At 57.6% G+C, this 25,591-nt stretch overlaps 4 protein-coding genes across 13 annotated transcripts; 2 read left to right on the top strand and 2 right to left on the bottom strand.

Moving 5' to 3' along the window:
- Positions 1-1,972: 1,972 nt before the first annotated feature.
- On the bottom strand, positions 1,973-13,671 carry RRP12 (ribosomal RNA processing 12 homolog). Its single transcript, XM_079311916.1, has 34 exons — positions 13,406-13,671; positions 12,324-12,559; positions 12,140-12,223; positions 11,835-11,911; positions 11,550-11,655; positions 11,260-11,376; positions 11,022-11,160; positions 10,586-10,713; positions 10,198-10,296; positions 10,021-10,112; positions 9,832-9,943; positions 9,569-9,666; positions 9,324-9,438; positions 8,913-9,055; positions 8,639-8,760; positions 8,447-8,511; positions 8,188-8,350; positions 7,944-8,098; positions 7,495-7,562; positions 7,228-7,321; positions 6,866-7,024; positions 6,672-6,752; positions 6,487-6,592; positions 6,238-6,345; positions 5,985-6,142; positions 5,546-5,637; positions 5,295-5,453; positions 4,948-5,120; positions 4,692-4,808; positions 4,380-4,429; positions 4,026-4,104; positions 2,961-3,028; positions 2,515-2,597; positions 1,973-2,322 (listed from the first exon to the last, which is right to left on the bottom strand). The coding sequence occupies exons 1-34, from the start codon at positions 13,542-13,544 to the stop codon at positions 2,220-2,222; spliced, it is 3,888 nt and encodes a 1,295-aa protein (XP_079168042.1). The 5' UTR covers positions 13,545-13,671; the 3' UTR covers positions 1,973-2,219.
- Positions 13,672-13,812: 141 nt separating this feature from the next.
- Positions 13,813-16,602, top strand: PGAM1 (phosphoglycerate mutase 1). Its single transcript, XM_079311919.1, is given in 5 exon segments — positions 13,813-13,927; positions 13,930-14,184; positions 14,548-14,822; positions 15,326-15,506; positions 15,601-16,602. Coding segments are annotated over 5 exon segments (981 nt in total). The 5' UTR covers positions 13,813-13,827; the 3' UTR covers positions 15,771-16,602.
- A 557-nt stretch (positions 16,603-17,159) lies between these two features.
- Positions 17,160-19,464, bottom strand: EXOSC1 (exosome component 1). Of its 2 annotated transcripts, XM_079312675.1 has the most exons (8): positions 19,326-19,464; positions 19,008-19,123; positions 18,810-18,884; positions 18,129-18,217; positions 17,883-17,916; positions 17,708-17,758; positions 17,545-17,629; positions 17,160-17,405 (listed from the first exon to the last, which is right to left on the bottom strand). In XM_079312675.1, exons 1-8 carry the CDS (start codon positions 19,354-19,356, stop codon positions 17,299-17,301), a joined length of 588 nt encoding a protein of 195 aa, XP_079168801.1. In that variant the 5' UTR covers positions 19,357-19,464; the 3' UTR covers positions 17,160-17,298. The 2 variants fall into 2 exon arrangements, with proteins under 2 accessions (XP_079168801.1, XP_079168800.1); XM_079312674.1 differs by lacking the exon at positions 19,326-19,464 and having other exon boundaries at positions 19,008-19,319.
- Positions 19,355-25,477, top strand: ZDHHC16 (zDHHC palmitoyltransferase 16; the record flags this gene model as incomplete). 9 transcript variants are annotated; one of them, XM_079312655.1, is made up of 11 exons in its annotated part: positions 19,518-19,572; positions 21,391-21,936; positions 22,097-22,291; positions 22,511-22,599; positions 22,789-22,817; positions 23,018-23,151; positions 23,366-23,413; positions 23,989-24,074; positions 24,343-24,466; positions 24,539-24,609; positions 24,956-25,477. In XM_079312655.1, the coding sequence occupies 10 exons, from the start codon at positions 21,700-21,702 to the stop codon at positions 25,068-25,070; spliced, it is 1,128 nt and encodes a 375-aa protein (XP_079168781.1). In that variant the 3' UTR covers positions 25,071-25,477. The 9 variants fall into 9 exon arrangements, with proteins under 9 accessions (XP_079168780.1, XP_079168777.1, XP_079168781.1 ...); XM_079312653.1 differs by adding an exon at positions 20,228-20,312 and having other exon boundaries at positions 19,545-19,572; positions 21,684-21,936; positions 24,343-24,609; XM_079312649.1 differs by lacking the exon at positions 19,518-19,572 and adding an exon at positions 19,838-20,312 and having other exon boundaries at positions 21,684-21,936.
- Positions 25,478-25,591: the final 114 nt, after the last annotated feature.

Below are 25,591 nucleotides of genomic sequence, written 5' to 3'. Positions count from 1 at the left end.
TTTAAGAATCAGGGTGGGCATTTGCAACTGGCCCAGCCAGCACTGAGAGCAACCTGTTAGTCCTGCCAGCCTCTCCTCAAGCTGTTATCCACACGGGTTAAGAATTCTTTGTGACAATGTCATGTGTAAATGTAGCTCAGTAGAGGCTGCTGAGTGAAGAAATAAATCTTCGAGCCAGCTCCCAGCTTGAGCAGCAAAAGCCAACCGTGTCTTCAGGCGCCCAACTTGTGTCTCTCAATGGGGACCTGCAAAATCGATGTGGCAGGTAGCTGCAGGAGGCACGACCCACACCACAGCTCACCCTGCCCCGTGTCAGAGATGTGCTCAGGCTCCCAAACGCAGCTCTGCTCCCTGCCAGGGGCAGCTGTGGTGGGGAGCAGGCTTGACTCGCAGCCAGCCTTCTCAGGCAGGATGACATCTCCTCGCCAAGGGTTTCCATTGCATTACATGATTAATTAGCTGATTAACAAGATGGTGTTGCAGTAGAATCTGTTCTCTAGACTCCAGCTCAGGCGAATTATTTATTAGCACCATCCTCTGTGCTAATAAAACTCTTCTGTTCCATGCAGGCATGCACTAAATTAAGCAGCAACATGTAAATGAAGAACAATAACTGAAGCTCTCAAATAAATTAGCTACAGCCTTCTCCAGGCCCTGTCTTCAGGCAGACAAGGGAAAGCAGGAAGATGCTCTGCTGGGCACAGAGCCGCAGGTTGCAGGTGCTGGTGTCTCAGAGGGTGACTGCTGCCTGTCTCCCCCTGCCCTGCTCTCAGGGAGGGCATCAGGCCCAGGCTGCAGGTAGCAGAGGAAGATGGGTGTAGCTCCTGGTCATGAGGTGCTGCTGGAGAAGTCTGTCCTGTAGGCCAGGCTGTGAGCTCCCTTCTGGAAGGACAAGCAGCAGCAGCACCTCAACATGGTCCTGGGGCTCAAGTGTCCCACTCAGAGCCCTGGGTGGGAAAGCAAAAAGCGAACAGCACTCCTGACAAGGCAGGACCAGTATCAGTACAAGAGCTCCTCCTCCATCCCAGGCTTTTAAAGGGATCTTGGAGGAAAAAAAAAAAGGCATAAGAAAGCCACAAAACTGGATTTGCAGCCTCCAGAAAAAAGCCTGCAGTAAGAGGCTGAACAAGCACAATCCCTTTAGCTTATTAGAGAACTAAGAAGCGTTGCAATTCCAGCATGTAAGCTGCCACAATAGGAAATTACAAAGGGCTGAAGGCTTTTTAATATGGAAGAGGAAGGGAAAGCCAGCTACATTCACCAACATGTGCTCTTTGCAATGTGAGCAATGGGACCTGTAACCACTACCCTCAGCCCCACTCTCTTCAGCACACTGGCCAAACACCATCTTTTGCACCCAGCACAGAAGTAGCTGGGCAAAACCTGATGCTCAGGCCAATGTGACAGGGCTGAGCAGCTAAAAAAGTTCAGGATTCCTCATGCTGCTCAGGTCTTGCTGGCAGGAGGTGGCCAGAGAAAGCAGTTGTCTCATCTCTCAAAGGTAAGAGAAAGGGCAAGGCACAGAGCTTTGCTGTAGCAGTTATCCAGACAGTTTGAAGAAATTTGCAGCAAACTGCTCCTGCCCTGCAATCAGGCATGGCTGATATGGAAAAAGTGTCCAGTGGCCAAATGGCAGACACTTCAGCACGGCACGGATTCCCTGGCCATGGTGTTGGGCAGAAGAGCCTGCCAAGCAGTTTGTTAAAGAAAGCTGGTTCTAAGGACTACATCCTCTCTGGCTTTGTTCTATGGCCAGCTCCATGCCTCAGCCCTACTGCACATGTGCCCCACTGCTGCTTCTGGCAGCCTTCAGGCAAGCCCAATGTGGGAGAAAGAGCTCTGGCTCCAGGTCCAGGCTGATGCTGGTATGAGCCCTGGGGGATGCATCCTGCAGCAGAAGGACCCACTGCACATGGACAGGAGGCACAGCAGTGATGCAAGATCTGAAGGGAAGGAGAGAAGGAATCTGGGCTGGGTAAGAACAGAGAGTATTTATCAATACAGAAAATTCTTTACATATTACTTGCTCTCACACACGCACACCCTTGCCTCTACCAGGCAACCCAGCACCTTTCTCCAGGCACGGAAGGGCCATCAGTCCATAATACATCCAAGTGGCTCCCAGGGAGTCTCAAACAAACAGTCACCTTGGAGAGGACACCCAGCTGTTCCACTAACACGATGCTGTTCCTTGGGTAGGGGCAGGTCCCCGAGTGTCCTCAGGAGCGCTGGGCCTTCAGACGGTTCCTGCGGCCGGCCTTGGCCCCGCGCTGCGCCCCCTTCATCAGCCCCTTGAACTGGCCCTGCATCTTCGCCCGCTTCCTGCAGGGAGCAAGGAGCAGGAAACTGCTTTGGTGCAGCCATTGGGCACGCCTAATGCATGGGGATGCTGCTCCAGACTCCACAAGGAGTGGCACAGCAAATGACAGGGAACTCCCAAACCCACCCAAAAACCCTAACAAAAAGCAGGATCAAACCTGTTCCCACCTCTGTGCCCTTCCTAGTTAGCCTCACCTTTTGTTGAGTTTAGCTCTGTTCAGGGGGATGTAGGCATAGGGGTCGAGCTGGCCCTTCTTCTTCACATCACCTTTACCTTTCTGTGGGAGACAGTGACATTGGAGAAGATGCAGCACCAGGGAGGACCCATGCATCCCATTCCAGTGCAACCCTGCCACCAGGCTATCCCAAAGACTGTTTCAGTGGGATGCTAGCTGAACACACTGCCTTGAGAGCTGATTTCCACCAAGAGGATGCTACAGACACCTGCTTCGAGCAGTGAGCAGGAACTCTCCATGGCAAGGGTAGGACAGGAACTTTGAGATGGGCTGGCACTGCTCAGAGATACTCAGTGTTGGCAACTCTTGGAGCAGAGATCCCCTCCAACCTTGGTGCTACTGGACCAGACTCTCAAAGTCCAAGCATCCCCTCACACAAACCCTGCAACCCCATGAATCCCTCACCTTGGATCTATACTCTGCACCAAAGGCTGGCTCCTTCTTCAGCGGCCGATGGATCCCAGAGCCTCCAGCTGGAAAAGAGAATGTGTGTTGAAAGGGGGTCTTAGGTCTCCCCCTGCTCAGTTCTAGGCTGTGGAAGCTGTTCCTGTTTTTGTCTCCAGCTCTTGGTGTCAGGACAGCAGAGTGGTGGTTATTTCCCACAAGTTAAATCTCTGGAGAGATGTGTAAAGAACTGTCTGAAATTAATGAAGGCAAATGCACATGGGGAGGAATAATCCCGGGCACCAGATCAGACTGGGGGCCAACCTACTGGAAATCAGCTCTGCAGAGGAGGACCTGGGCATCTTGGTGGAAAACAAGTTGTTCATAAGCCAGCAGTGCCCTCAGGGCCAAGAAAGCCAATGGTGTCCTGAGTGCATTAGGAAAAGAATTGCTAGCAGGTCAAGGAAAGGGATCCTGCCCCTCTAACTCAGTCCTAGTGAGGATGCATCTGGAATGTTGTGTCCAGTTCTGGGCTCCTCAGTACAAGAGACAAATGGAGCTGGTCCAGTGAATGATTAAGCGACTGGAGCATCTCTCTTATGAGGAAAGGCTGTGATCTGGGCCTGTTCAGCCTGGAAAGGAGGCACCTAAAAGGGGACCTCATCAATGTCTAAAGTATCTGAAGTGAGGATGTCAAGAGGATGGCACCAGTCTCTGCTCAGTGCTGTTGGGCAATAGGACCTGAGGCAGTGGCAGAAAATGATGCACACGAAGTTCCACCTGAGCATGAGAATTTCTTTTCTGTGTGGGTGACTCTGGACTGGAACAGACTGCCCAGAGAGGCATTCTGGAATCTCCTCCATGCAGATATTCAGGAGCCATCTGCATGCAACCATGTGCCATGTGCTCTGGGATGACACTGTTTGAGCAGGGAGGTTGGACCAGATGACACACCGGTCCCTTCCAATCTGACCCAGCTGTGATCCTGTGATCTTTGCCTCAGCTGCACTGCAGCAGCACAGCAAGATGGGTACTTGGCTCTGGCCCACTGGGGAGTCCCAGATTGGGCACAGGCAGAGGACTTACTTTTATACTGAGAATAGGTTCCAGCCTCAGCTTCCTCATCATCTGAATCCTCTCTGAACCGACGCTTCTGACTCTTTTTCTGCAGAAAAAAGCAGCAGGAACCCTGCAACTGACTTGTCCTTACAGTTCTGCCCTCCTATCAACTCCCAACCTCCTGTTTCCTTCCATGGGCACCCAGAGACTTTCCAGACAACACATCCCTATCCCAGACAAATTCCTGCACCCTCCAAGCAGCTGGCAATTGCCTGGTGTCCCCACTGGCCTCTTGGGCAGAGCTGCAGCTCCCATGGCACAGTGGTTTGGCAAGGATGAGTTCCCCCAGTATCTCCTCAGGACCATGAGCCCCATACTCACACTGCGGAGCCCCACATCTTGCAGCACATCTGCCATCTCCTCATCTGCTCCTGTGGTACAGGGTAAGAAGGTCAGTGTGTGATGAGGGCATGGAAGAGCCCTGGTACTGGGCTAGCCCCTGGAGGGGCCCCTGGAGGGTGTTGCAGGCTTCCCCTGGGCAGCCACCCAGAAGAGAGCCACTGGGTTTGACAAGGCCATACTAATTCCTGCCACCTCCACCCACATTCCTCCAAGATCCCACGTGCAGGTGGCAGGATTGAAACCAGAGACCCCAAGCAAGTCTAGAGTGGCCACTGTCAGCCCAGGTAGTACCTTTGTCTTCATCATCATCCAGCTCCTCTTCCTCTTCATGGATGATCAGGCGTCCATCCTCAGACATCTGGAAATCATGGCTCACTCCTCTGGACCGCTTGGGGCCTGGTTTTGTGGCTGCTCACAGAGAAACGGGTCAGGGCCTGAAGAAGGATCCAACTCTGGGGGGCAACTGTAATCCCAGGGCCCCTGTGCATTGCAGCAGCCCCTGTCCCGTCCATCCCACCCTAGCCTCATCTGAAGCTCCATTCCTTACCCAGCACCCGCTGGGACACATTGGGGTCCAGGAAGTTGAGGGGCTCATCATCTTCCCCTTCCTTGAGCCACGCCTGGCCCTTCTGCCGTGCTTGCTTCCTCCACTCCTTGCTCCGATGCCGTTCCTCCTCTTCCTCCTCCTCATCCTCTGAGTCAGCCAGGATCTCCTCCATACTGGTCAAAAGGTGAAAAGGATGATAGAAAATGGAGTAAGCCCAGGGATGCAGCCTGCCCCACAATGCAGAGCAGCCCTGGAGATGTCTCCAGCATCTCTAGAAGCACCAGATGAGCAGATCTAGTGCTAAGCCCCCTGTGGGGGTGACTCCTTCACCCCAAGCCCATCTTCACCTGTCTCCTCTGGGCTGTGGTGGTGGTGCCTCCTCCTCATCCACATCCGCAGCCGCCTTTTTCAGGGCACGCTTCTTGCGGTTCCGGGATTCCGCCTTGCGGATGTTCACCAGCACCTTATGGTACTCGGCTGGCAGCAGCCCCTTCACCAGCTCAAAGCTGAGGAAACACGCAGAGAGCAGTCAGCACCCACCTTCTCCTGCACTGCTTCCCAGAGAGCTCCCTCACCACCCCAGGAGACCCTGGCTTACCCAAACTTGCGGATGAACTTGATGAAGAGGTTTCGCAGCTTCATACGAAAGTGGCGCCTCATGTCATCTGAAAGGTTCCCCACAGCCTCCAGCTGTCAGGACAGAGACTCTCAAGACCAAAGCACTCCTGCCTTGGGGACCCAGCCTCCCAACCTTTATTTGCATGGCCACCTTGTTCACCCTGCTGCCATCTCTCCATGCCTGCCCCAGGTAAGGGCATGGGGAGGTCTCCATGCTTGGCAGTGCTAGTTCATGGGGCTTTCCTGGCACACCTATGCCAGGATTCAGGAGAAGGGCCTCCTCACTGCCATCTCAGCCACTGAGATCAAGGTTGTTTCCTTGGCTCCCAGGCAGAGTGCAGCTGGAGATGCTCCTGTCTGCCCAAGGCAGACAGCTCTGCCCTGCCACCCTCCTCAAGGCACCCTGTGCATGATCTCACCATGGTCTGGACATGCTTGGCTAGGAGCTTGGTGTCTACCAGGAGCAGTGTGACCTTCAGGAATCCCAGGGCTGCCTTCACCACATCCCGCGTGCGGGAGGCCAGCAACAGGCAGATGTTCTGCAGGAGCTGCTCCACCACGCTGAACTCCAGATGATCTGCAACCATGGTGGGACTCAGCCACAGATGGCTTCCTCCTAGCACCCACCTTGGCCAAAGTGCTCTGCCTCATGCCCCCAGCCCTCCTGCTCACCTTTGAACTCAAAGAACAGGCGGGTCAGTGCCAGCACAGTACAGCTGATCATGGTGACTGAGCCAGTGAGCCCCACGTAGATCAGGAGCAGGAACCGCTGCACAGCCTCTGCAAGAGGGGGATGACTCAGGCCCCGACTCGCTCCGGGTCCAGCAGCATCCCTTTCATTTCAGCAGAATGCTGGGCATGGGTCTGACCTCCCTGGGAACAGACTGGCTGTGGGGCTGAGCAAGTAGAACAGAAGCTCACCTTCAGGGGTGGGTCCAAAGCGGATGAAAGCATGCCCCATCTCCACGAGCAGCATGAAGGCGTTCTTGCGGGCCCCCACTGACACCTCCTTGGTGCATAGGATGACCTGGAGGAGCACAGCCATGTCACACTGCTGCCACTACTACAGGCAGAGCCAGCCAGTTCCTCCCAGGGACCATGCTCACCTCTGGGACTAGGGCAGTGACAAAAGGCTCGTGCTCTGCAGATAGCTGCTTCACAATGTGGAACAGGCATTTCAGCCGGGGCTGGGGGAAAAAACAGATCAGCACTGGTACACTCAGAGACACACACCTGGTTGCCCCTGCTGCCTCCCCTTCCAGCAATGGCTGATCAACACCACCACAGCTCTTGCTCTCACCCTCTTGGCCGGGGATGCTGCACTCTTGAGCGTGTCCAGCAGTGCTGCCTGCAGGTCCTGGAGGTGGGAGCGGACAAAGGCCTGGCAGGGAGCGTGGGGAGCAGCACACACCTCCTCCAGCACACGGTACGCCTTCTTCTGCATGCTGTGCTCTTTGCTCTGCAGGAACAGACAATATGCTCCCACTGTCAAGGCAGCCCCTCACCATGGTTTCTGAAGTGGCACCAGCAGCCCACAACACCTAGCAGAGACCTATCCCCTATGGCAGCTACTCAGTCCCCAGAATGTGGGTCCAAGCTGGCAGCAAGTAGAAGGTGCCCCACTGCAGCCCCTGCACCACTCAGGGCTGGGGACCAACTCACCTGGAGGGAAGGCTGGATGGTACGGTACAGGGAGTCCAGGGACTGCTCATCAGCATAGGGTGCCATTGCCACTATCAGGTCCAGGATAGAGAGTCTGCAGCAGAGAACACATAGCTGCAGCTGTTAATTGTGGCATTGTATCACAAGCTGAGACACCAGCTGTGAGTCACATCAAGTGCACAAAGGTGGTGAAGCACACACAGGCTAGTGCTGCTCACCAGGAGCACATCAGGAATTTTACCCATTTACCCAGCTCCCAGGTGTTACCTGGTGAACTCAGAACTATCAGAACTCGCCAGCTTTGCACTGGCTTTCTCCAGGAATCCACACACCATCTGCAGGGGAGACACAGAGAACAGGATCAGAACTGATTGAAGCGAGTGGTTTTACAAGAGTTTGCAATCCACCTGGCAAACAACTTGCCACAGGACTTTGTGGAGACCAGAAGGACCAGTGAGTCCAAAAAGACCTAGACCAATTCTTGAAGAGCTTGTGCGTGATGGGCCAGATTTGACTACAAGACTGGGAAACCCAAACTGTGGGCCAGAAAGGTTTCCCTGCCCATGAGGGAAGGAAGGGCTGCTCTCTAGTCAGAGCCTTTCTCGCTGTCGTCTTCAATCAGGCCTGCACCAAAACCCCATCAGACTGGGTCTCCAGGCTGGGAGATGCTAGCTCGAGCCAGGACAGCCTGCCCCAGTGCCCCACAGGCCCCTCACCTGAGGATCCGTGATGGTCAGGTAAGCACGGACAGTGTCCAGCACAGAGCGGCGCTGAGCACTTGTGCCCCCATCCTCCTCAGGCTGGCTGTACACGTTGAACAGGATGGGCAGGAAATTTTTGGCAAAGCGACCCACTTCTGCCCGCTCCGCATCTAGGGAAAGAATGACAGGGGGCTGCAGGTCAGCATTTCCCCTCCCACAGGTGACAGGAGCCCACCACAAGGATCTGTTTGTCCCCAACCTGTCTGGCAGCCTTTGTGGATGAGGGTGCGCAAAGCCTGGCACACAGTGGGGCGCAGATCCGGGCGCTCACTGATGGCCATGCCCAGGGTGCGGGCCAGCCCCTTGAAGGCCCCCAGCACATCTGTGGGATGGGTGCAGAAGCCAGGCAGCAGAGTCCAGACCTGGAAGGCAAAGGAAAAGGGAGGAGGTCATAGACTTTGCCCAAGTCACTGCTACCAGGGGTACACTATGGCAGGCTCCCAGGCACTGCTTGTTACCTGCCACTGCAGCGTGTCGTAGATCTTGGCCTCCACACTCTTCCCAGCCTGGGTAAACTCCAGGGCTGCAGAAGAGAAAGAGAAGATGAGTGGAGCAGATGTTGCAAAGCCTTGCCCCACCCCAGGGCAGAGAAGGGAGGTCCCACAGAACACCCTGGACTGCTGAGACCCCCAGCATGATGCTCTCCTCACCTCTGCTTTTCAGAGCAGCCGCCAAAGGCAAGAAGTAACTGGTGAAGAAGCCAAGCCGTGCACCCTGCACGTTGTCCCGCAGCACTGGCAGGAGCCAGCTGCGGGGGAAATCCAGCGCCTCCCTGGGGAGCAAAGGCATGGGTCAGGAGGGTGTGGGGCACTGGAGCATCAATCCCTGGGCACAGGTAGGCTTAGCAGCCACACCTGCAGCACTGCATGCAGACTGACCGGGAACATAACAGCTGCAGAGCTGCTACCCCATGACCGTACTCACTCCTTGCCATTGATCTCCAGGGGCACAGTTTCCAGTACTACCTCGGGACCCATGGTGCTCACAGCAGCCCCCACTGCCTGGTCCACTTCAGCCGTATAGGGAAAGTGTGGGGAGAGACGCAGGTCACACAAGGACTGGAGACACTGCAGGGACAGAGCAGGACAGTCACAGAACCACCAAGCGTGCAGGTCTGGCACATATCACTCTGCCCACTCAGGGAGGCCAGCTGCCCTGCGTGTCCCTGTGCAGGGTGTCCCAGAGCTGTGCACACTCTGGCCACACACGGACAACAAAGCAGAGCAAACAGCATGGTCCTGCTCCACAGCTGGAGGGGGCAACACAGCCCAGACAGCAGTGCAGCCACCCCACCAGCCTCTATGGATGAATCTGTGCCCTCCCAGCCTGGCTCACCTTCCTCATGATAGGATGACACTGCTTCCCACATGTCTCGAAGAAGATCTCCAACACCCGCAGAACTTGATCCCACGCTGCATGGAAGCGGTATGTCAGCCCTTCCTCCACTGATCTGGGGAGCAGAAAGAAGATGGTTACACCAGCAGTATTCTGGGTCCCCACCAGACCTCATTGCTGACTGGGCAGAGGCTGATCAAAGCTCAGCCAGATCCATGGGGCCAGCTTCTCCTACTGCTCCTCACCTGAACATCTTGCACAGGTAGGCAGCAGGGGCTGGGGCAGATGCAGACACAGTGCTGATGTCCTCCATGTGGGGAGCAATGCATTCACTCAGGAGAGTCTGCAATGACGAACAGAAAAAAATGAGACAGCTGTTGGACCACAGAACCCTAGCCTCATAGGCACAAGAGGGGCATACCACTCCCTGGCAATCCCCAAGCCCCATGGTAGAGCCCCCCACAAGGCCCAGGGCATCCAAGTGGGGAGAGGTGTCTGGGTGCAGTACCTCCAGGGTCTGCGCTGCTGCTGACACCACCTGAGAGTGTGGGGAGAGGAAGCAGTTCATGGCAGCAGAGAAGAGCCGGGGCAGGTGAGCCCAGCACAGGTCCTTCTGCAGCCTGGAGAGGAAAGTAAGGCCAGATTAGAGACCAAGCAGCCACCTCCTCCCTTGCCCAGCCATGGCCTCTGTCAGCACCTGCCCAAGTTGATGTGTGCCCTCTCCATGGTGGACAGCCAGGTCAGCAGAGGCTGCAGGTCACTCGTGCTGGGCACATAGTCATAGAGAGCCTGCAGAAGCAGAAGGTTGGGTAGATGGGTGAGTGCTGTGCAAATGCCAGTTCTGTCCCTTCCCACACTGGTATCCCACACTCACAGTGATGATCTGGGCATTGAGCTCAGCTGGCAGGCAGGCCACACTGGTCTGGGCACTGAAGAGGCTGTGGAAAGCTTGCATGGCACATGCTGTCACCAACTACAAAAAGGACATGGTGTCAGGAGAGGGAGCTCTGCTTTGAACCCACTGTCACCCTACCCCAAAGCAGGCTCTACCCTGGAAAACCCAGCACTGTTGCAACTATGCCCCATCTGCATAGCCTCCCTCTTCCACAGCAGTCAGGCCAGCAAGTTGTCCTGGGCTCTTCTCTATTTGCATTCTTCTTTTCCAAGCTCCCAGTTAACAGCTGAGAGAATTTGATCCCTTTCAGAGTGCAGCCCATGGGGAAAGGGTCTGCCCTTGTCATGTCTGGAGCATGAACACTCACCACATGGCTGAGAGTCATGACTCGGAGCAAGGTCTCACAGCAGGTCTTCACCACAGCTGCAGGGAAGCAGGGCAGCACATCTCGCAGCAGGGCAAGGATATGCAGGGTGGTGGTGGCCTCCTTGGCACCTACAGGAGCAGAGCAACCTCTTAGCCTGTGGAACACACAGCAAACCCTGCCCAAGGCAAAAGCCCCATAACAGCAGTGGAGCTGACCCACAGAATCAGTGTGAACACTGCCCTAACTTCTGGGAACAAAAAGCAATGGAATGACTGAGGAGGCTTCAAAACACCACAGGTGCCCCAAAGTCACCTCATACCCTCCCCATCAATCCAGTGTTCCGTAACCTCCCCTCTTCCCTCCAAGTCCTTATTCTCCCACAAGTGGCAGAGTCCCCCACACTCAGCTACAGACCCCATGCTCCAGTACCCCACACCTCCAGCTTTTTCAATCTCCTGCACACAGAACTTGGCGGTGGAGGGTGCTGCAGGGTGATGCTCAGGGGCTGCATCGCCAAACATGAACTCACTGCCCCTCAGGACAGAGCACACGCCATACTGCGCTGCTTTCCGCACCTGGGGGAAGAAGAACCCAGGTGAGCAGAAACTACAGACCCGGGGGTACAGCCATCCCCAGAAAGCAGCACCATCCACTGCCAGAAGCACTGGGCTCACCTTGGGTTTGGTATGAACACAAAAGCTCAGCAAGCCATGATAGACCTGCAGGGTGATGGGATAGCTCCAGGCTGCCAAGTCTTGCTTTCGTAGTAGTGTGGCCAGGCAAGAGAGGACCTATGACAAGGGCAGCAGCAGGGGCATTAACATCACCCCACAGAGACATCTCCCTTTCACTGCAAGGACCTCAGGCTGAGCACCCAGCACCACCCTACAGCAGCAGCCTTGACCCCAGCACTCAGCAAACCCTGGGCAGAGCTGACATGGCTGGCTGCCTCTTGGCTACTCACCCATCGCAGGGCAGAGGTGGAACTGCTGCAGGCCTGTGAGGACACGATATTCATGAAGGCTTTTGAAGCATCTGAGAACTTTTTAATGAGAACAGGACTTGGGACCCTGCCAGGAGTAGGGGATATATCAGTGGAGTGAGGAGCAGATAGCTGGTGGCAGTCACAAAGGGGACTGCATCACCAGCTACCCCAGCTGGGTCTCTTCCCCAGCCTGGGGAGAGGGGACAGCACCAATCCCTTTACCACGATGGGATAGCTCTCCCCACTTCTCTGCTAACCACTCACCGCTTTAGGACAAGGTTAAGCAGGTAGGCGACAGCAGACAGTGACTCAGGGGACTCCACTGCCTCCAGCGTGGTCATCTGGGAACAGAAGGTGGGTAAGTGATGGGGCACAAGGGCTCACACCAGTCCAGCCTTTCCCCAACCCTAGAAGGGGGGTGAATGAAAAGAAAGCAGGAGTAGCCCAACAGCATCTCTCCTGAACAAAGACACTCAAGCTAAAAGCACAGCACCTTTCTCTATCCCTCCTCAGAGCCCACCCATACAGCAGCAGCTTCTCTCATGCCTCTTCCACACACCAGCACTCACCAGTGCAGCAAAGTATTCCGTCTCGCTCTCCTTGCCCCCCTGGGAGCGGATCACCTCTGTCACAGCCGCCAGCACGGCACAGATCTGTGAGCAACCAGCAAAGCAGTTCAGCATCTCTATGCCTCACAGCCTGGGGGATATCTCCACCAGACACCCCCTTCCCCAGCCCTGCTCCTGTCCATACCTCTTTGTGAGCAGCAGAGTTGGATTCCCAGAAGCGCTGCACCTTGCTGAAGGTGATGTTGGTGCAGTCGCTCAGCCCGCTCAGGAAGGTGCCAGAGGATTTCTCGGTGGCAGCCTCTTCAGCACTGTCCTGCTCCATACGGAGCTGAGCACTGTCACTCGCCCGCTCCAGGCGCAGGGACCCTGACTGCAGCTCATTGTGCAGCTTCACTGCATCCACCGTCAAGTTACTTTTCTCTGCGGGAGTGAGAGATGTGTAAAAACTGAGAAGTCACACTGCTCCACCATTCACCCCGAAATTGCCCATCCTCACCCACCCAGACTGGCTTGGCTGGAGCTCACATCCAGCATGTGGAATACAGGTGCTGCTTCACCCCAATGGGCAAATGAACATGAATAACTGCAAAGAGCTCCTCATTCCTGTGCAAAGAAACCAGAGCACAGTCCAGTCATCTCTGATGGAAGAGAGCATCACGCCCACACAAACCTGTGCCGGTGTGCCAAAGCTTTAACACTGAAGTGTTTCTTGTACTCTGCCCTATTTATCATCTCCTACGTGAAGCCCTACTAACCAGACAGCTAAAACACATGCTGTCCCTCTGAGTCTCAGACATCAGCCTGCAGCCAGCATCTGCAGGAGAAAGATCTCTTTGGCCAGCAACAGCCAATACTCTTGCAGTGCCTGGCACACTTTGGTTTATCCTTCCCAATGTGTGGCCAGTTGAATGTTAGTTTATCACGTTTCTCACCACACCAGACACCACAGCAGCACTTAGAGGTATTGCTACGAGCTTTGGGGAGTCTTGCAGGGCGACAGGCACTGCAGTATGCGGTGCCCCATTCTACTTTTAAGGCCCAGTGTTACGATGAACTTAACTCGTTACGCCGTGGCCTCGGCTGTCCTCCCCAGTTTGCTGCCTTCACCTATCCCGGAACTGTCAGCGGCTCCAGTCTCCCTCCTGCCCCAGTCCCAGCTCCTGGAGGACCCTAACGTTCGCGCCGCACCCTGTACCCCCCGGGAAGCTCTGGGCACAAGGCAGGATCTGCCCGCAATGGCGCCCCACCGCCCGGCTCTGCCCTTACCCGCCGGCCGGCCGCAGAAGCGGCTGCGGGCAGCCAGACGATGCTGACGGGTCTCGGGATTAGAGTCGCTGCTGTGGCCCTTCCGCCAGCGCTTCAGCTTGGCCGCGACTCCCGAGCGGAGCCTCCCGCTCCGCGCCATGCTGGCCCCGGCTCCACGTGCGGCCGCGCCCACCGCCCCCTTCCGCTTCCGGCGCCAGCCGCCATATTGAGTGAGGGCAGCCGGCAGGGCAGGCAGCGTCCCGGCCGAGAAGTGGTGTCGGGGAAGTTCAGCGGGGTCGTGCGCAATTAGGGCCCGAAGGGCGCTGTAAGAGCCCACCAGACATTCCCCTTGCCCAAGCCGCGGCCCTGTGAAACCCTTCAGACCAAGCCTGTAGCCACGGGCGAGGAATCACGCGTTACGTATTACTGCGTATCGTGACATCATGGTGACGCCACGCCCTGAAGGTCGCACCGCCCTTCGTGGCCGCGCCATGTGGTACGTGCGCCTCCGCCTGGCGCGCGCTCGGCGCATGCGCTCCCCGCCAGCGGCAGAGCGCGGGGCGGGGCGGGGCCGAGCGGGGGCGTTAGTCGCGCGCGGCAGCGGCGTGAGCAGCATTGCGCGCCGGTCCCTCAGCCCGCCCCGGTCCCTCAGCCCGCCATGGCCGCCGCGTACCGGCTCGTCCTCGTCCGCCACGGCGAGAGCGCCTGGAACCTCGAGAACCGCTTCAGCGGATGGTACGACGCGGACCTCAGCCCCGCCGGGCAGCAGGAGGCGCGGCGCGGTGGCGAGGCCCTCCGAGGTACCGGTGCACGAGGGAGGGGGTTTCAGCCAGGAGGGGGGTCGCGGGGGACGGGGGAGAAGGGATGCGGCCTAGTGCGGCCATGTCGAGCCTAACGGGTGCTGGTCTGGAGCTCTCCAATGCCGGGCGAAGGCCTCCAGTGCCAGGTCGGGGTTCAGTGCTGCTGGCAGGGTCGTAGGTACCGCAGTATGTTGGTTCTCCGGCACCGGTCGCGTCCTGGCCGCCGCTGATTTCTGTAAGGACGAGGACGCGACCGGTACCGGTGCGGTGAGGCCGCCGCCCTTGCCCTTTCACCGGTTGCATAAGGCCCGTCACTCACCTTCCTGGTCATCTCCCGCCTCCCCCTTTTCCCGTATTTTCTAGATGCCGGCTATGAGTTCGACATCTGCTTCACCTCGGTACAAAAACGAGCGATCCGTACTCTCTGGACCGTCCTGGATGCCATTGATCAGATGTGGCTACCCGTTATCCGGACCTGGCGCCTAAACGAGAGGCACTATGGGGCTCTCACGGGTTTGAACAAGGCTGAGACAGCAGCGAAGCACGGTGAGGCACAGGTCAAGATCTGGAGGCGCTCCTATGATATTCCTCCACCTCCCATGCAGTCTGACCACCCCTTCTACAGCACTATTGCAAAGGTAAGACCCATTGGTCCTTGACTGCCTTGCTTAAGAATCTCTTAAAAGTCACTTGCAGTGTGGCCTGGTTTCCTCTATAAAGTTTTCTGTGTCTGTGTTCTGTTATATGGGGCTCTTGTGCATGGTGCTGGTAGACTTTTGGCTGAGTTTATCCTGCTTCTTCCATGTGGAGTTCAACCCCTGGGTATTGCACAGACAGATCCAAACCAGAGGGCACAATATCTCTGTTAATCATTAGTGCCATGACCCATTCATGGATGTTTGATCTGATTTCTTTTGCTGGATAGGTAATGTATGACTTTTCTCAGGAGGGCTCATGGCCCTTACTGTGGCTCATTGTGGCCTCAAACCTCAAAGGCACTTCCTTGCTTCCACGCCTGGCTTTGCTTACATGTAGTGGGTTCTCAGGTGGAGAATTTGGGGGAGGGATAAAATCTTGCTACCATCTTCCCACACTGGATGGGGAGCACTGGGCTGCTGTGTGAGCGTGGTCGTTCTCCCAGGATCGCCGCTATGCCGACCTGACAGAGGACCAGCTGCCGACATGTGAGAGCTTGAAGGACACCATTGCCCGGGCTCTGCCGTTCTGGAATGAGGAAATTGTCCCACAGATCAAAGAGGGCAAACGAGTCCTTATTGCTGCTCACGGCAATAGCCTGCGTGGGATTGTCAAGCACCTGGAAGGTAGGTCACCCCTGCAGGGGCATCCCAGGGACCCCTACTTCCCCAGCTGGCACTGTGGGAAGGTCCAAGAGTGACAGCACTGCTGTGTTTGCAGGCATGTCAGAAGAGGCCATCATGGAGCTGAACCTGCCCACTGGCATCCCCATTGTCTACGAGCTGGACAAGAACCTGAAACCTGTCAAGCCCATGCAGTTCCTGGGAGATGAGGAGACCGTGCGCAAGGCCATGGAGGCCGTTGCTGCTCAGGGCAAGGCCAAGAAGTGAGGGCAGGCGGCAGACCAGCGCGTAGTAGAGCCCCCTGCCGTCCCCCACCCCTCTGTTCACACCCCCACAGTTGTAGGAACTTGGAGCTGTGGAGCTGGAGCCGTTCCCCACGGTTAGGCCCATTCCCTCTGACTAGGCTCCCCTCTGCAGATAGCCTGGGGGCTCCGGGGCAAGGGCTGGCCATGGAGGTCTGGTGTGAAAGGGAGCCCTGGCTCTGCCAGGCAGCGACTGCACACCTGTTCACATTGTGATCCCAACCCTTGGACCCTGTCTGCAGAGGGGCAGGCCAAGCAATCCCTTGCCATGCCAGGCTCCTCCTTTGCTTTGCGTCCCCGGCAGCTCTTGTCACCCGTTTACTGTAGTTCTGTCACTTGATTTAGTCCTCCTGGGAGCAGTGAGGCAAGTGCAGTGCAGGCAGCAACCAAGGTGGGTACCCCATCCTCTCAGGGGTGCGTGGCACAGTGACTGGGATGCCACTGGAAGGGTTGTGTTTTGGTGCACGTGGTACAGCACCCCAGGGTGGTACTCACACCTCTGGGCCCAGCTCTGCCAGCCCCTGCTTTAACTATACTGCCTTCAGGCAAGGGCGAGGGAGGGAGCTTGTTGCCTGGAGGTCTGTGTCTGCCACATGCTTCCCCCAGCTGGTGCCCATCCTCATCCTGCTGGCGAAGCAGGTGCTGTTGTGTCCCATCCCTCACATGTGTGTACGTGGCCTGTCACCGTGGCCTCCCCTCTGCCAGTGTCGTGAGCCTGGGCTTGCACAGGGTCAGTGTAACTGTCCAACCATAGCAGCTGTCATGTTCCAGTTCAATAAAGGAGTAATGCGCAATAAGGAGGTGTCTGTGTGTCTCTGGCCCGTGTGGGGCTCCCTGCTGCCAGCATGGGCACAAGGCAGCAGTCACTGCTGGGCACAGATAAGAGAGTGCAGAAGCTGTGCTAGGCTCAAGGAGCAAAGCTCAGCTCTGCAATCCCTGCCAGAGGGCAACACCCTGCCATGCTGTGGTTTTTGGGCTCTGCATGTGCCACACCCTCATCCCAAAGGCAGCACACTGTGTGTGTGGCGGAGATGAGTTATGTCCCCAGGCTGTTCTCAGCCACATCCCACACTGATAAGTGGTGTGCTGAGATAGGCTGTGCTCTAGGCTTGACTCCAATGTGGGGAAACCAACCTGGGGAGGTGAGTGCCCAGCTGCAGCCTGGGGCTCTGTGCTGCTCACCTCACTGTAGCAAAGTCACTCCATCACTCCCCTTCACCAGCACTGAAAACACATTCCTTCAGCCCCTCGTGCTGTGGAAGCTGTTCCCTCATGTGCTGTGCTGCAGAAGTCAGACCAGAGTGCCCTAGCAGCCCTGACTCCCCCACTGACTGTAAAGAACAAAGCACGGAGCTCTCAAAAAACGTTTATTATTCATAAGTAGCAAACCTGTCCTGCCAGTGGAGGCCTGGCTGAACCTGTGAAGGAGGTATGAGCCCAGGGGCTGCTCTGGCACCACAGGCCCCAGTCCTGCAACCCCTGCCCCTCAGCTGTTACGTCTGCAGGAACTGGGGCTGCACTCGGGCCACCTTCCGGAACTCCTTGGTGTGTGTCCGTGGGCACTGCATCTCACACCAGCTGATGGGCACCATCTGCACCCCTGCAGACACTCTATGTCAGGGCTGCTCCTTCCCCAACTTGCATTCCTCCATGTGGAGAGGGAAGCAGCTGCATCAGCTGCCCTCAAGCAGGGATAGACCTGTTTCAGCCCAGACCCTGTCTCTGTCTCCTGTCCCTACCTGCCTCACTGCGTGCCACCACCACGCCCAGCTCGTTCTCTGCTGTGCTCAGCAGGTAGTTGGACTGTGCATCCCCCAGGGAGATCTGGTTAGACAGGAGTTAAGGGAAAGACTTCCACAAGGGAGCTCGTGCCAACCCACTGTCCCTGAGGGGGAAGGATACAACTTTGGCCAGGACGATGTCACTGGGGCGGAAGCTCTTGTACACTTCTACCTGCACAGGAGAGAGCAGGCAATGCCACACAGCACCAGGGCGCTGCCAGTGGGGGGACAGGGCCCTCACAAGCAGAAACTGGGGATGACGGGTGGAGAACAGTTACTGGCAGTGGCTCACTGACCTTATCCTTCTCCGTGGCTCGGATATCTTCTCTCCTGAAAAAGGAGATGGAGGATCTGAGTGCCAATGAGCAAAGACAGCTCAACAGCCTGTGGCAGAAGCTGCCCCAGCCTCCCTGGGCGCTCGCCAGGACCTGCTGGACACCAGCCCAGTGCTCAGGGCAGAGCTCCAGCTCAGGGCAGCCAGCTGCACTGCCCACAACAACCTTCCTCCCCTGAAGGGTGGGAGATCCTAACCTTTTCCCTACCGTATGGTGCCTCGGAAGGTGGATTTCAGCGGTGTGGAGCCAACGTACAGGATGTGCACCTTGGCAAAGCGAGAGTTAATACTGCAGACCTGCATGTAGGAAAAGGGGAATCAGTGCTCCAGGCAGGGAAAGGGCAGAGAGCAGGCAGGGCTGCATGGGGAGCTCAGGTCTCACTTGGCTTCTTCCTCCCTGTGACCAAGCAATGGTGGTATACCTGGCAGCAAGCCAGGTGAGAAAGATTATACTTGTGCAATTCGAGGCACCAGAATAAGGCTGAGACCTGCAGTGATCTCAATCCCTCTCCCTCCATCAGGAATGTAAGGAAACTAATCCTTGGTCTGTGCCATCTTTTCTCCAAGCTGCTTGAAGCACTGACCTGCACTCTCCCTGCCCCAGAAAGAGTTATGGAAAGAGAGCAAAGAAAATCGTCCCCTCAAGCCCACCTAAGTCTCAGGGCAGATGTCCCTCATGCCAATATCCACTTTCTTTGTGAGCGACGGACTCAAGGGAGCCCATGGCCTGCCCCTGCCCTTGCCCCTGCCCTGGTGGCAGTTCTACAGAGGGAACTAAGAAGCCCAAGGACTCCTCACCCCACCCTATCCGTGTGAAGGAACAAAGCTCAGTATGAGACAGAGAGAGTCGAGGCCGTGCAGTTTGTCAACGCAGCACTCAGCGCCCCACCTTGCAGGTCACCACAGCCCCCACGTTGGGCAGGAGCTGGGACTCGCTGTCTCTCACTACCGACACCACGGGCAGCTGCAGGGCAAGACACGAGGGTCAGCACAGGGCACAGCTCGTTCACAGGATCAACAGTTAAACCCCGTCCAATTCCCCGTCGCAGCCCAGTCTCCAGGGAGGCTGTGCAGCCTGGGCGCTCACCTCGTTGTCCTCACTTTTCCTCTCCAGGCAGCCAGCCAGCGAGGAGAAGATGAAGCCATGTCGAGTGTAGGTCCCACTACCAGCCGTGGCCTCCTCCGTGCTGCACAGGCGCTCACCTGCGACACAGGGACTCAGGGGCTGCCGGGGCATCCCGCTCCGGGCACAGCGCTCGCTTCCAGCCGGCCCAGTGCGGGGCATCCCCGGAGCAAGCCCCTCCACACTGCCTCGGCCGTACTCCTCTCCTAGGCCACCGCGTCCCGTTTCCAGGCAGCGGCAGCCCCAGTCCCAGGAGCCCGGACCGCCCCGGGCCGCACTCACCAGGGACGCAGTAGCGTGCGGGAGGCGCCATGCTCGCTGCCGACAAGGCGTCACCAGAGAGCCCTCACCCCATTGGTTCCAGGCGCCAATGCTGCGCAGTAAGCGTTGGGGCTATTGGCTCTCTCCTTACTGCCGTGAGGCTTGCTGGGGGCTGTAGTGCAGTGCCGGCAGACGGCGCTCCCGGCGTGCCGTGCGCGGGCGCTGCCCGTGGGCCGGCGGGGCCCGGGCATGGAGGCGGCGGGCCCAGGTCGGCGGCGCCGGGCGGGGGAGTCCGGGCCTTGCGAGGGGCTGTGGGCTGTAGGGGCTGTGGCTGCCGTGGGGCTGGGCGGGCTGGGCGGCGATACAGAGGCGGGAAGCCTGGGGGCCGGGAGGTGATGGGAATGGTTCGTGTGCTGTGGGGCAGGAGATGCTTGTGTGGAGCCGGGAGGCAATGGGGGTCTGTCGCCCTGGGGATGGGAGGCAGGGGGGAATGCTGCTGTCTGGGGGAATCGGGATGCTGCAGGGAGGGCAGGAAGAGCCGCCTTTACCGGGCTGGATGCGGTGGGGCTGTTGGCGTGGGCAGCCTTTGAGGATGGGGCTGAGTGCTGGGAAGTGCCTTGGCGCTGTGGAGCTGGGTGCTGTTGAACCGGGCGAGCCACTGGAGGGTGCCACAGGGCTGCGCCTGGACCTGGCCAGAGAAGGCCTCGTCTTTGCCTGGGGTGGGGCCAAATCCAAGGTTCCCCACCTCTCGGCTGCGATGTTGCCAGTGCTCTTGTCTGTGCTGGTGAGCTCGGTGTCCCTCTGGGATGTGGGAACGGCCGTGGCAGGGCGAGGGCTGGATCCCAGTGCCCGGCTGGGCAGGAGAAAGTTGTGTGGCTCTGCTGGAGCCTCATCTCTGTGGTTGTGCTGCTGTCGTCAGGCAGGTGCCTGGGGACGGTGGATCTTGCTCTGGAGCAGGCTGGCTGCCTCTCCTGTGGCTTCCCTTGCCAACAACTGCCGCTCTTGTAGGTAAGGAAGCTTCTCCGGGGGCAGGAAGGTGCTGTGTGTTTGGAGGAAAGGGCTGATCTCAACACCTGCTTCTAGCTGCAGTTTGTTTTTTACCACACTAACAACACAGGGATCTGTGCCACCCAAAGGCTGCACGGCAGGAAGTTATTGCTCCACTTTGCACCTGCTGAGTTTCAAGGAAAAGATCTTGGCAAGCCAAAGGGGAAATGTGGAGAAGAGGGTGATGCAAGCATTTGCATATCCTACCTCTTCTGTACCAGGGTATAGGAAGTCTGGGCATGAGCCATGCCTGTGACCTGGAATGGGCTGCTGGGTCTGGGGTCTGCAGATCCCAACCTTGGGGTCAACCCCAACCCCAACTCCTCAGGCAGGGTGGAGGAGAGCCCTGGCTCCTTTGGGCAGCCCATCTGGATTCTGCAGCTTGTGCCCTCACCCTCCCTGCTGCTCCCCAAGGGCTGTGTTGGTGGGCACAGCAGCACAGAGAGATGAATCCTATGGGAGAGACTCTGAGCTCTGGCACAAGTGCCTGGCACCAGACCAAGGCAGGTGCTTGGCCCAGGTTCAGAACGTGCCTTGGCAGGACCCTGGGGCAGCCTCGCTGCTTAATATTGATGGGTATTGCCCTGGGGGCCCCAGCCCTGCAGATCGTTTTCCCATGTGCTGGGCCAGATCGGGTTCCTCATCACTCCCAGCAAAGCCCTCAGACAGGACAAGGGGCTCAGCAGGGAGGGGAGCATTGGCCTGGAGCTGTCCCTGGGCCTCTTATTTGCTGGTGTGTGGCACTGTTCAAGGATCCAGGCGAGGAGAAGGAGGAAGTGTTGGGACTCTAGCAATGAGGCAGTGAGGTTGGGAGGGTGGCCTCTGCAACTTGTTCCAGGAGTTGAAGTGAAGGGAAATAGCATCCTACCTTTTGGGGTTAAGGAGGGATTAGGGGAGGAGGGGTAATCCCGTACTGGCTCCTCCACATGTTCCTTGTGTGGATTCCCGTTTCTGTACATGTTGGGAAGGGTTGAAATCATCCCTGGAAATGGCCCAGCATCCTGGATGCTCATGCCTTCTCTGGTTTCTTCTGAGTCAGACTCTCCGTGTCGCTCCCCCGGCCCCCTCCCCGCTGGGAAAGACGAGATGGGACCAGAGAGCACCTGAGCCCAGCTGCGGAGGGGCCTGTGCCCCCTGCTCCAGGCAAAGAGACATCCCAGCGACAGCAGCCCTGCAGCCTCCAGGAGCCTGGGCTCAGCTTCTCCAGCTCAGCATCCTTGTCAGTTCAGGGAGCTGCACTACCGGCATCAACGCGTCAGGGAGGGGAAACCCTTCCCGAGGGACAGGCGGGCTGCAGGGTGGCCCGCCCACGCCGAGCTCCTGTCCCCCCAGGCGTGGTGCGGCAGGGATGAGGAGCCGGCAGCGGATGTTTGCCGCGGTGATGCGCCTGCTCCTCAAGTGCCTGCGGCTGGGGCGGCGGCGGCGGTTCAGGCTGGTGCGGCAGGTGGAGCAGCTGTGGCACTACGGGCACCTCTGCCTCCGCTCCCTGCTCTACAACTCCTTCACCAACGGCGATGTGGTGCTTGACTCTCTCTTCGAGCCTGTCTACTGGCTGGTGGACCACGTCACCCGGTGGTTTGGTGTGGTGAGTCCTTGCTGGGGCAACGGGCTCAGGGCAGCCTGGGAGCTGGGACCTCAGTGTGTGGTTCACATTGGGTTCCTCTGGCTCTGTCCTGCCCCTGCCTCTCCCCAGCAGCAAGGGGCAGGCGCTGCCCACTCCAGTGACCCAGGCCTGTTTCCTGTAGGTGTTTGTGGCACTGGTAATTGGGCTGACGAGCTCTATTGTGGCCATCGTGTACATCTGCCTGCTGCCCCTCATCCTGCAGACCTACACACCTGCCTGGATATGCTGGCACCTCACCTATGGACACTGGAACCTCATCATGATTGTCTTCCACTACTACATGGCTATCACTACTTCACCTGGGCACCCACCACAGGTGAGGCACCAAGCGGCAGCAGAGCTTCTTCCAGCTGGCCACTGGAGACCAGCTACAGATGGTCACTGGGAACAGCCTGGTGATGTTGCAGGATGCCTCTGAATTGGGGAAGTTAGACTGGGCAGTGCAGAGTGGGGAGGCAGCGAGGTGGCACAGGGGAGAGCAGGAATGTGAAATGCAGGGTTTAAGGTGCACAAATCTCTTCTGACCTGTGCACAGGCCAAGAACGACCTCACTGGTGTGTCCATCTGCAGGAAATGCATTGCCCCTAAGCCAGCTCGCACCCACCACTGCAGCATCTGCAACAGGTAGGACACCCTGCCTCTGCCTGGGGCAGCCTTTAGAACCCCACTCCTCACCCCCTGCCCCAGTGTGAGACGGGCCCTTCTCATCTCTGCTACCTCCCTGTCACCTGTAGCCTGCAGGGCTGGGGGGTGCCTGTCTCCTCCCAAACATAGCACTTGCACTGGCTCTGACACTGGTCTCCTCTCTCCCAGGTGTGTGTTGAAGATGGACCACCATTGCCGTATCCTTCTGCCGTACTAACTGGTGACACTCCTGGGAGGAACCAGCCCTGCTTCCCCCTTCTCTCCCAGTCCCTTCTCTCGAGGAGACAGCCAGCATAGGAATGGGTGATGGGAGCAGGGCCCAGAAGAACCACCCTGGTCCCTGGGTTGGGTTTGGACTCATAGTCTGTCAGTTATGTACCTTTAACCACAGAGGCAGCCTGGCTAAACAACTGTGTGGGACACTACAACCACCGCTACTTCTTCTCCTTCTGCTTGTTCATGACCATGGGCTGCATTTACTGCAGCATCAGCGGCTGGGAGATGTTCCGCGATGCCTACGCAGCCATTGAGGTGAGTGGCCTCTCCTGCGAGAATCCAAGACCTCCTGGCTTCCCCAGACTGAGATGGCAGAGCAAGGCTGGACCAGGCCTGGCCATGTAGTGACTTTGCTTCCTCTCTCCCTCCTCCTTGCGAGCTGTTCTGGTCCTGTGGGGGTGTGAGGGGAAGAGTCCGTGCCCCGCTCCTCTGAGACACGTAACTGGTGCCCTGTTTTCCGTCCCCCTAGAGAATGAAACTGCTTGAGAAGGAGAGACTGCAGGTGGCTGCCAACCAGGTGGGACATCCCTGCCCCCCCAGCTGCTCCAGGCAGTGTGGAGCAGAGCTGCTCTGGAGGCTGGGTCCTGTTTGGGGCTCTGCTCTCAAGGAGCACGCCACATCAGAACCAGCTCCCATGTTCGTCTCGTGTGTCAGAGACCGGGGGCTGGTTAGGCAGCTCTGCTACAGACAGTGCCTCCAGCAGCTTGGGGTCTGCCTCTGTGCACCCAGCTTCCAAGGGGCTTGGGCTGGTGACAGCTTCTTGGCATGTGCTGTTCATGCCATGGTCTCCTGGTGAAGCTGCAGCACTGCATACACATCTCACTCTGACCACCAGCTGCAATGTCCTGACCAGTCCCATGGCTGCTCCCTTACCTCCAGCCCACTGTTTCTCACGCCTGTGCCCACTCTGGGTGTCTGTCTGTCTCATGGCTGTCTCAGGCTGCCTCCCCCTCACCCTGGCTGTTGCATTAGTTCCAGCTGCAAGCCTTTCTTGCTGTTCAAGCTCTGCAGCAGGGAAGGGTGCAGCAATCCCTGTCTGGCTTCAAGCTGTAAAGCAGTTTGGGTAATCTTCCCCATCTGGTCCTTTTTCAGACATACTACCAGACCCCACCACCCACCTTCTCCTTCCGCCAGCGAGCTTTCCACAAGAGCGTGGTCTACCTCTGGGTCTTGTGCAGGTGAGGGGGCCCAGGGGCTGGGGAAAACAGACTGAAGCCTGTGACATTACTTGCCATCTAACTGCCTGTAGCTGGGCTTGCTCACTCTAGTGCAGATGTCGCTGCCCTGCCAGTCTTTGGGTCACAGAGGAGAGATTTTGCCTCTGTCACAGGAGATTAGTCAAGCCGACCCACTTACGCAGCTGTGGGTGCAGGGAGGCAGCCTCAGCAGCTGCAGCACCAGGGAAGGAAGGCCTGTGTTCCACCTGCTGTCCCTTGTCATACCTAGCTCGGTTGCACTGGCCCTGGGTGCCCTCACGCTGTGGCATGCTGCCCTCATTACCCGCGGGGAAACCAGCATTGAACGGCACATCAACAGAAAGGAGAGGCAGAGACTGCAGAAGAAAGGCAAGGTGAGCACAGCCCACAGCACGGGGGCTGGCTGGGGTAGAGGCGGATGTAATGTGCCTCTCCCTGTCATGCAGGTCTTCAGGAACCCCTACAGTTACGGCAGCTGGGATAACTGGAAGGTGTTCCTGGGTGTGGATGTGCCAAGGTAAAATCCTGGGGAAGCCCCTGCCTGAGAAGTTGGTGGCTCAGCAGCTCTTGGGGTTGTGGGGACAACAGGGGCTCTCCCTGATCTGCTGGGGGAGAGGATGACAGTGAACACTGATCCCACACTCCACACTGTACTGGGCTTTGTAAGGCATGGAAGATCTGAACATCATTGGCTTTGTGCTTCTGGAGCCCTGTCTGGTGACAAGGTGGCCTGCCCAGCACACCTTTGCCAGGAGAATATCAGCTGAGGAGCTCAAGCTATTGTGGTAGTTCAGGATATGGTTCCTCAGAGCTGAGAAGCACCAAGACTTCACCTTTTGGCTGTGGCCTCACTTTCCCCACAGGCACTGGCTCACCCGTGTCCTGCTGCCCTCTCCTCACCTGCCCCATGGGACAGGCCTGAGCTGGGATCTGCCTCCCTGTGTGACGGAGCAACGTGCACAACTGCTGGCAATCTGAGGCTCTGTGCTCTGGACATCCCTTCCCACAGGCAGGGGAGCGCAAGGAGGACCCGCTCCGCCACAGCAGCTTCCTTTGGCCAAAGTGCCTGGCAGGAGGCTGGCACATATCGCTGACTGGAGCCAGAGCCATGGGAAGCTCTATGGACTGTGTTGGTGCCTGGGCACCTGCCCTCTTGGCTCTTGGTGGCTGCAGGCAGCCCAGGGGCAAGGTGGCAGAGCTGCTGCTCCCTGCTCCAGCTGACGGTGCTGCCCTCATTAGCACAGGTACGGGCCAGCAGTGGCCCAGCTCAGCTCTCTGAAGGGTTGGGCACAGAGGATTGCAGCTCCATCCCCCAAGTGTTCCCCAGGGAGTCTTTTTAAGACCATCTACTAAATACTGTTTTTTTAAGGAAGTCTGTTTTTGTTATAATGTGGGGGTCATGGACTTCTGGGGATGGGAGAAGAGGGACCACAGTGTTAAAAGAGGAGGAAGGGTCTAGAGCCCGCAGCATCTTAGGATGCTCAACATACAAGAGAGCA

Source organism: Erithacus rubecula (assembly GCF_903797595.1).
Source record: "Erithacus rubecula genome assembly, chromosome: 9".
Classification (NCBI taxonomy): Eukaryota; Metazoa; Chordata; class Aves; order Passeriformes; family Muscicapidae; genus Erithacus; species Erithacus rubecula.
The sequence above is the reverse complement of the archived record's forward strand: the minus strand, read 5'-3'. Positions and strand labels throughout refer to the sequence as shown.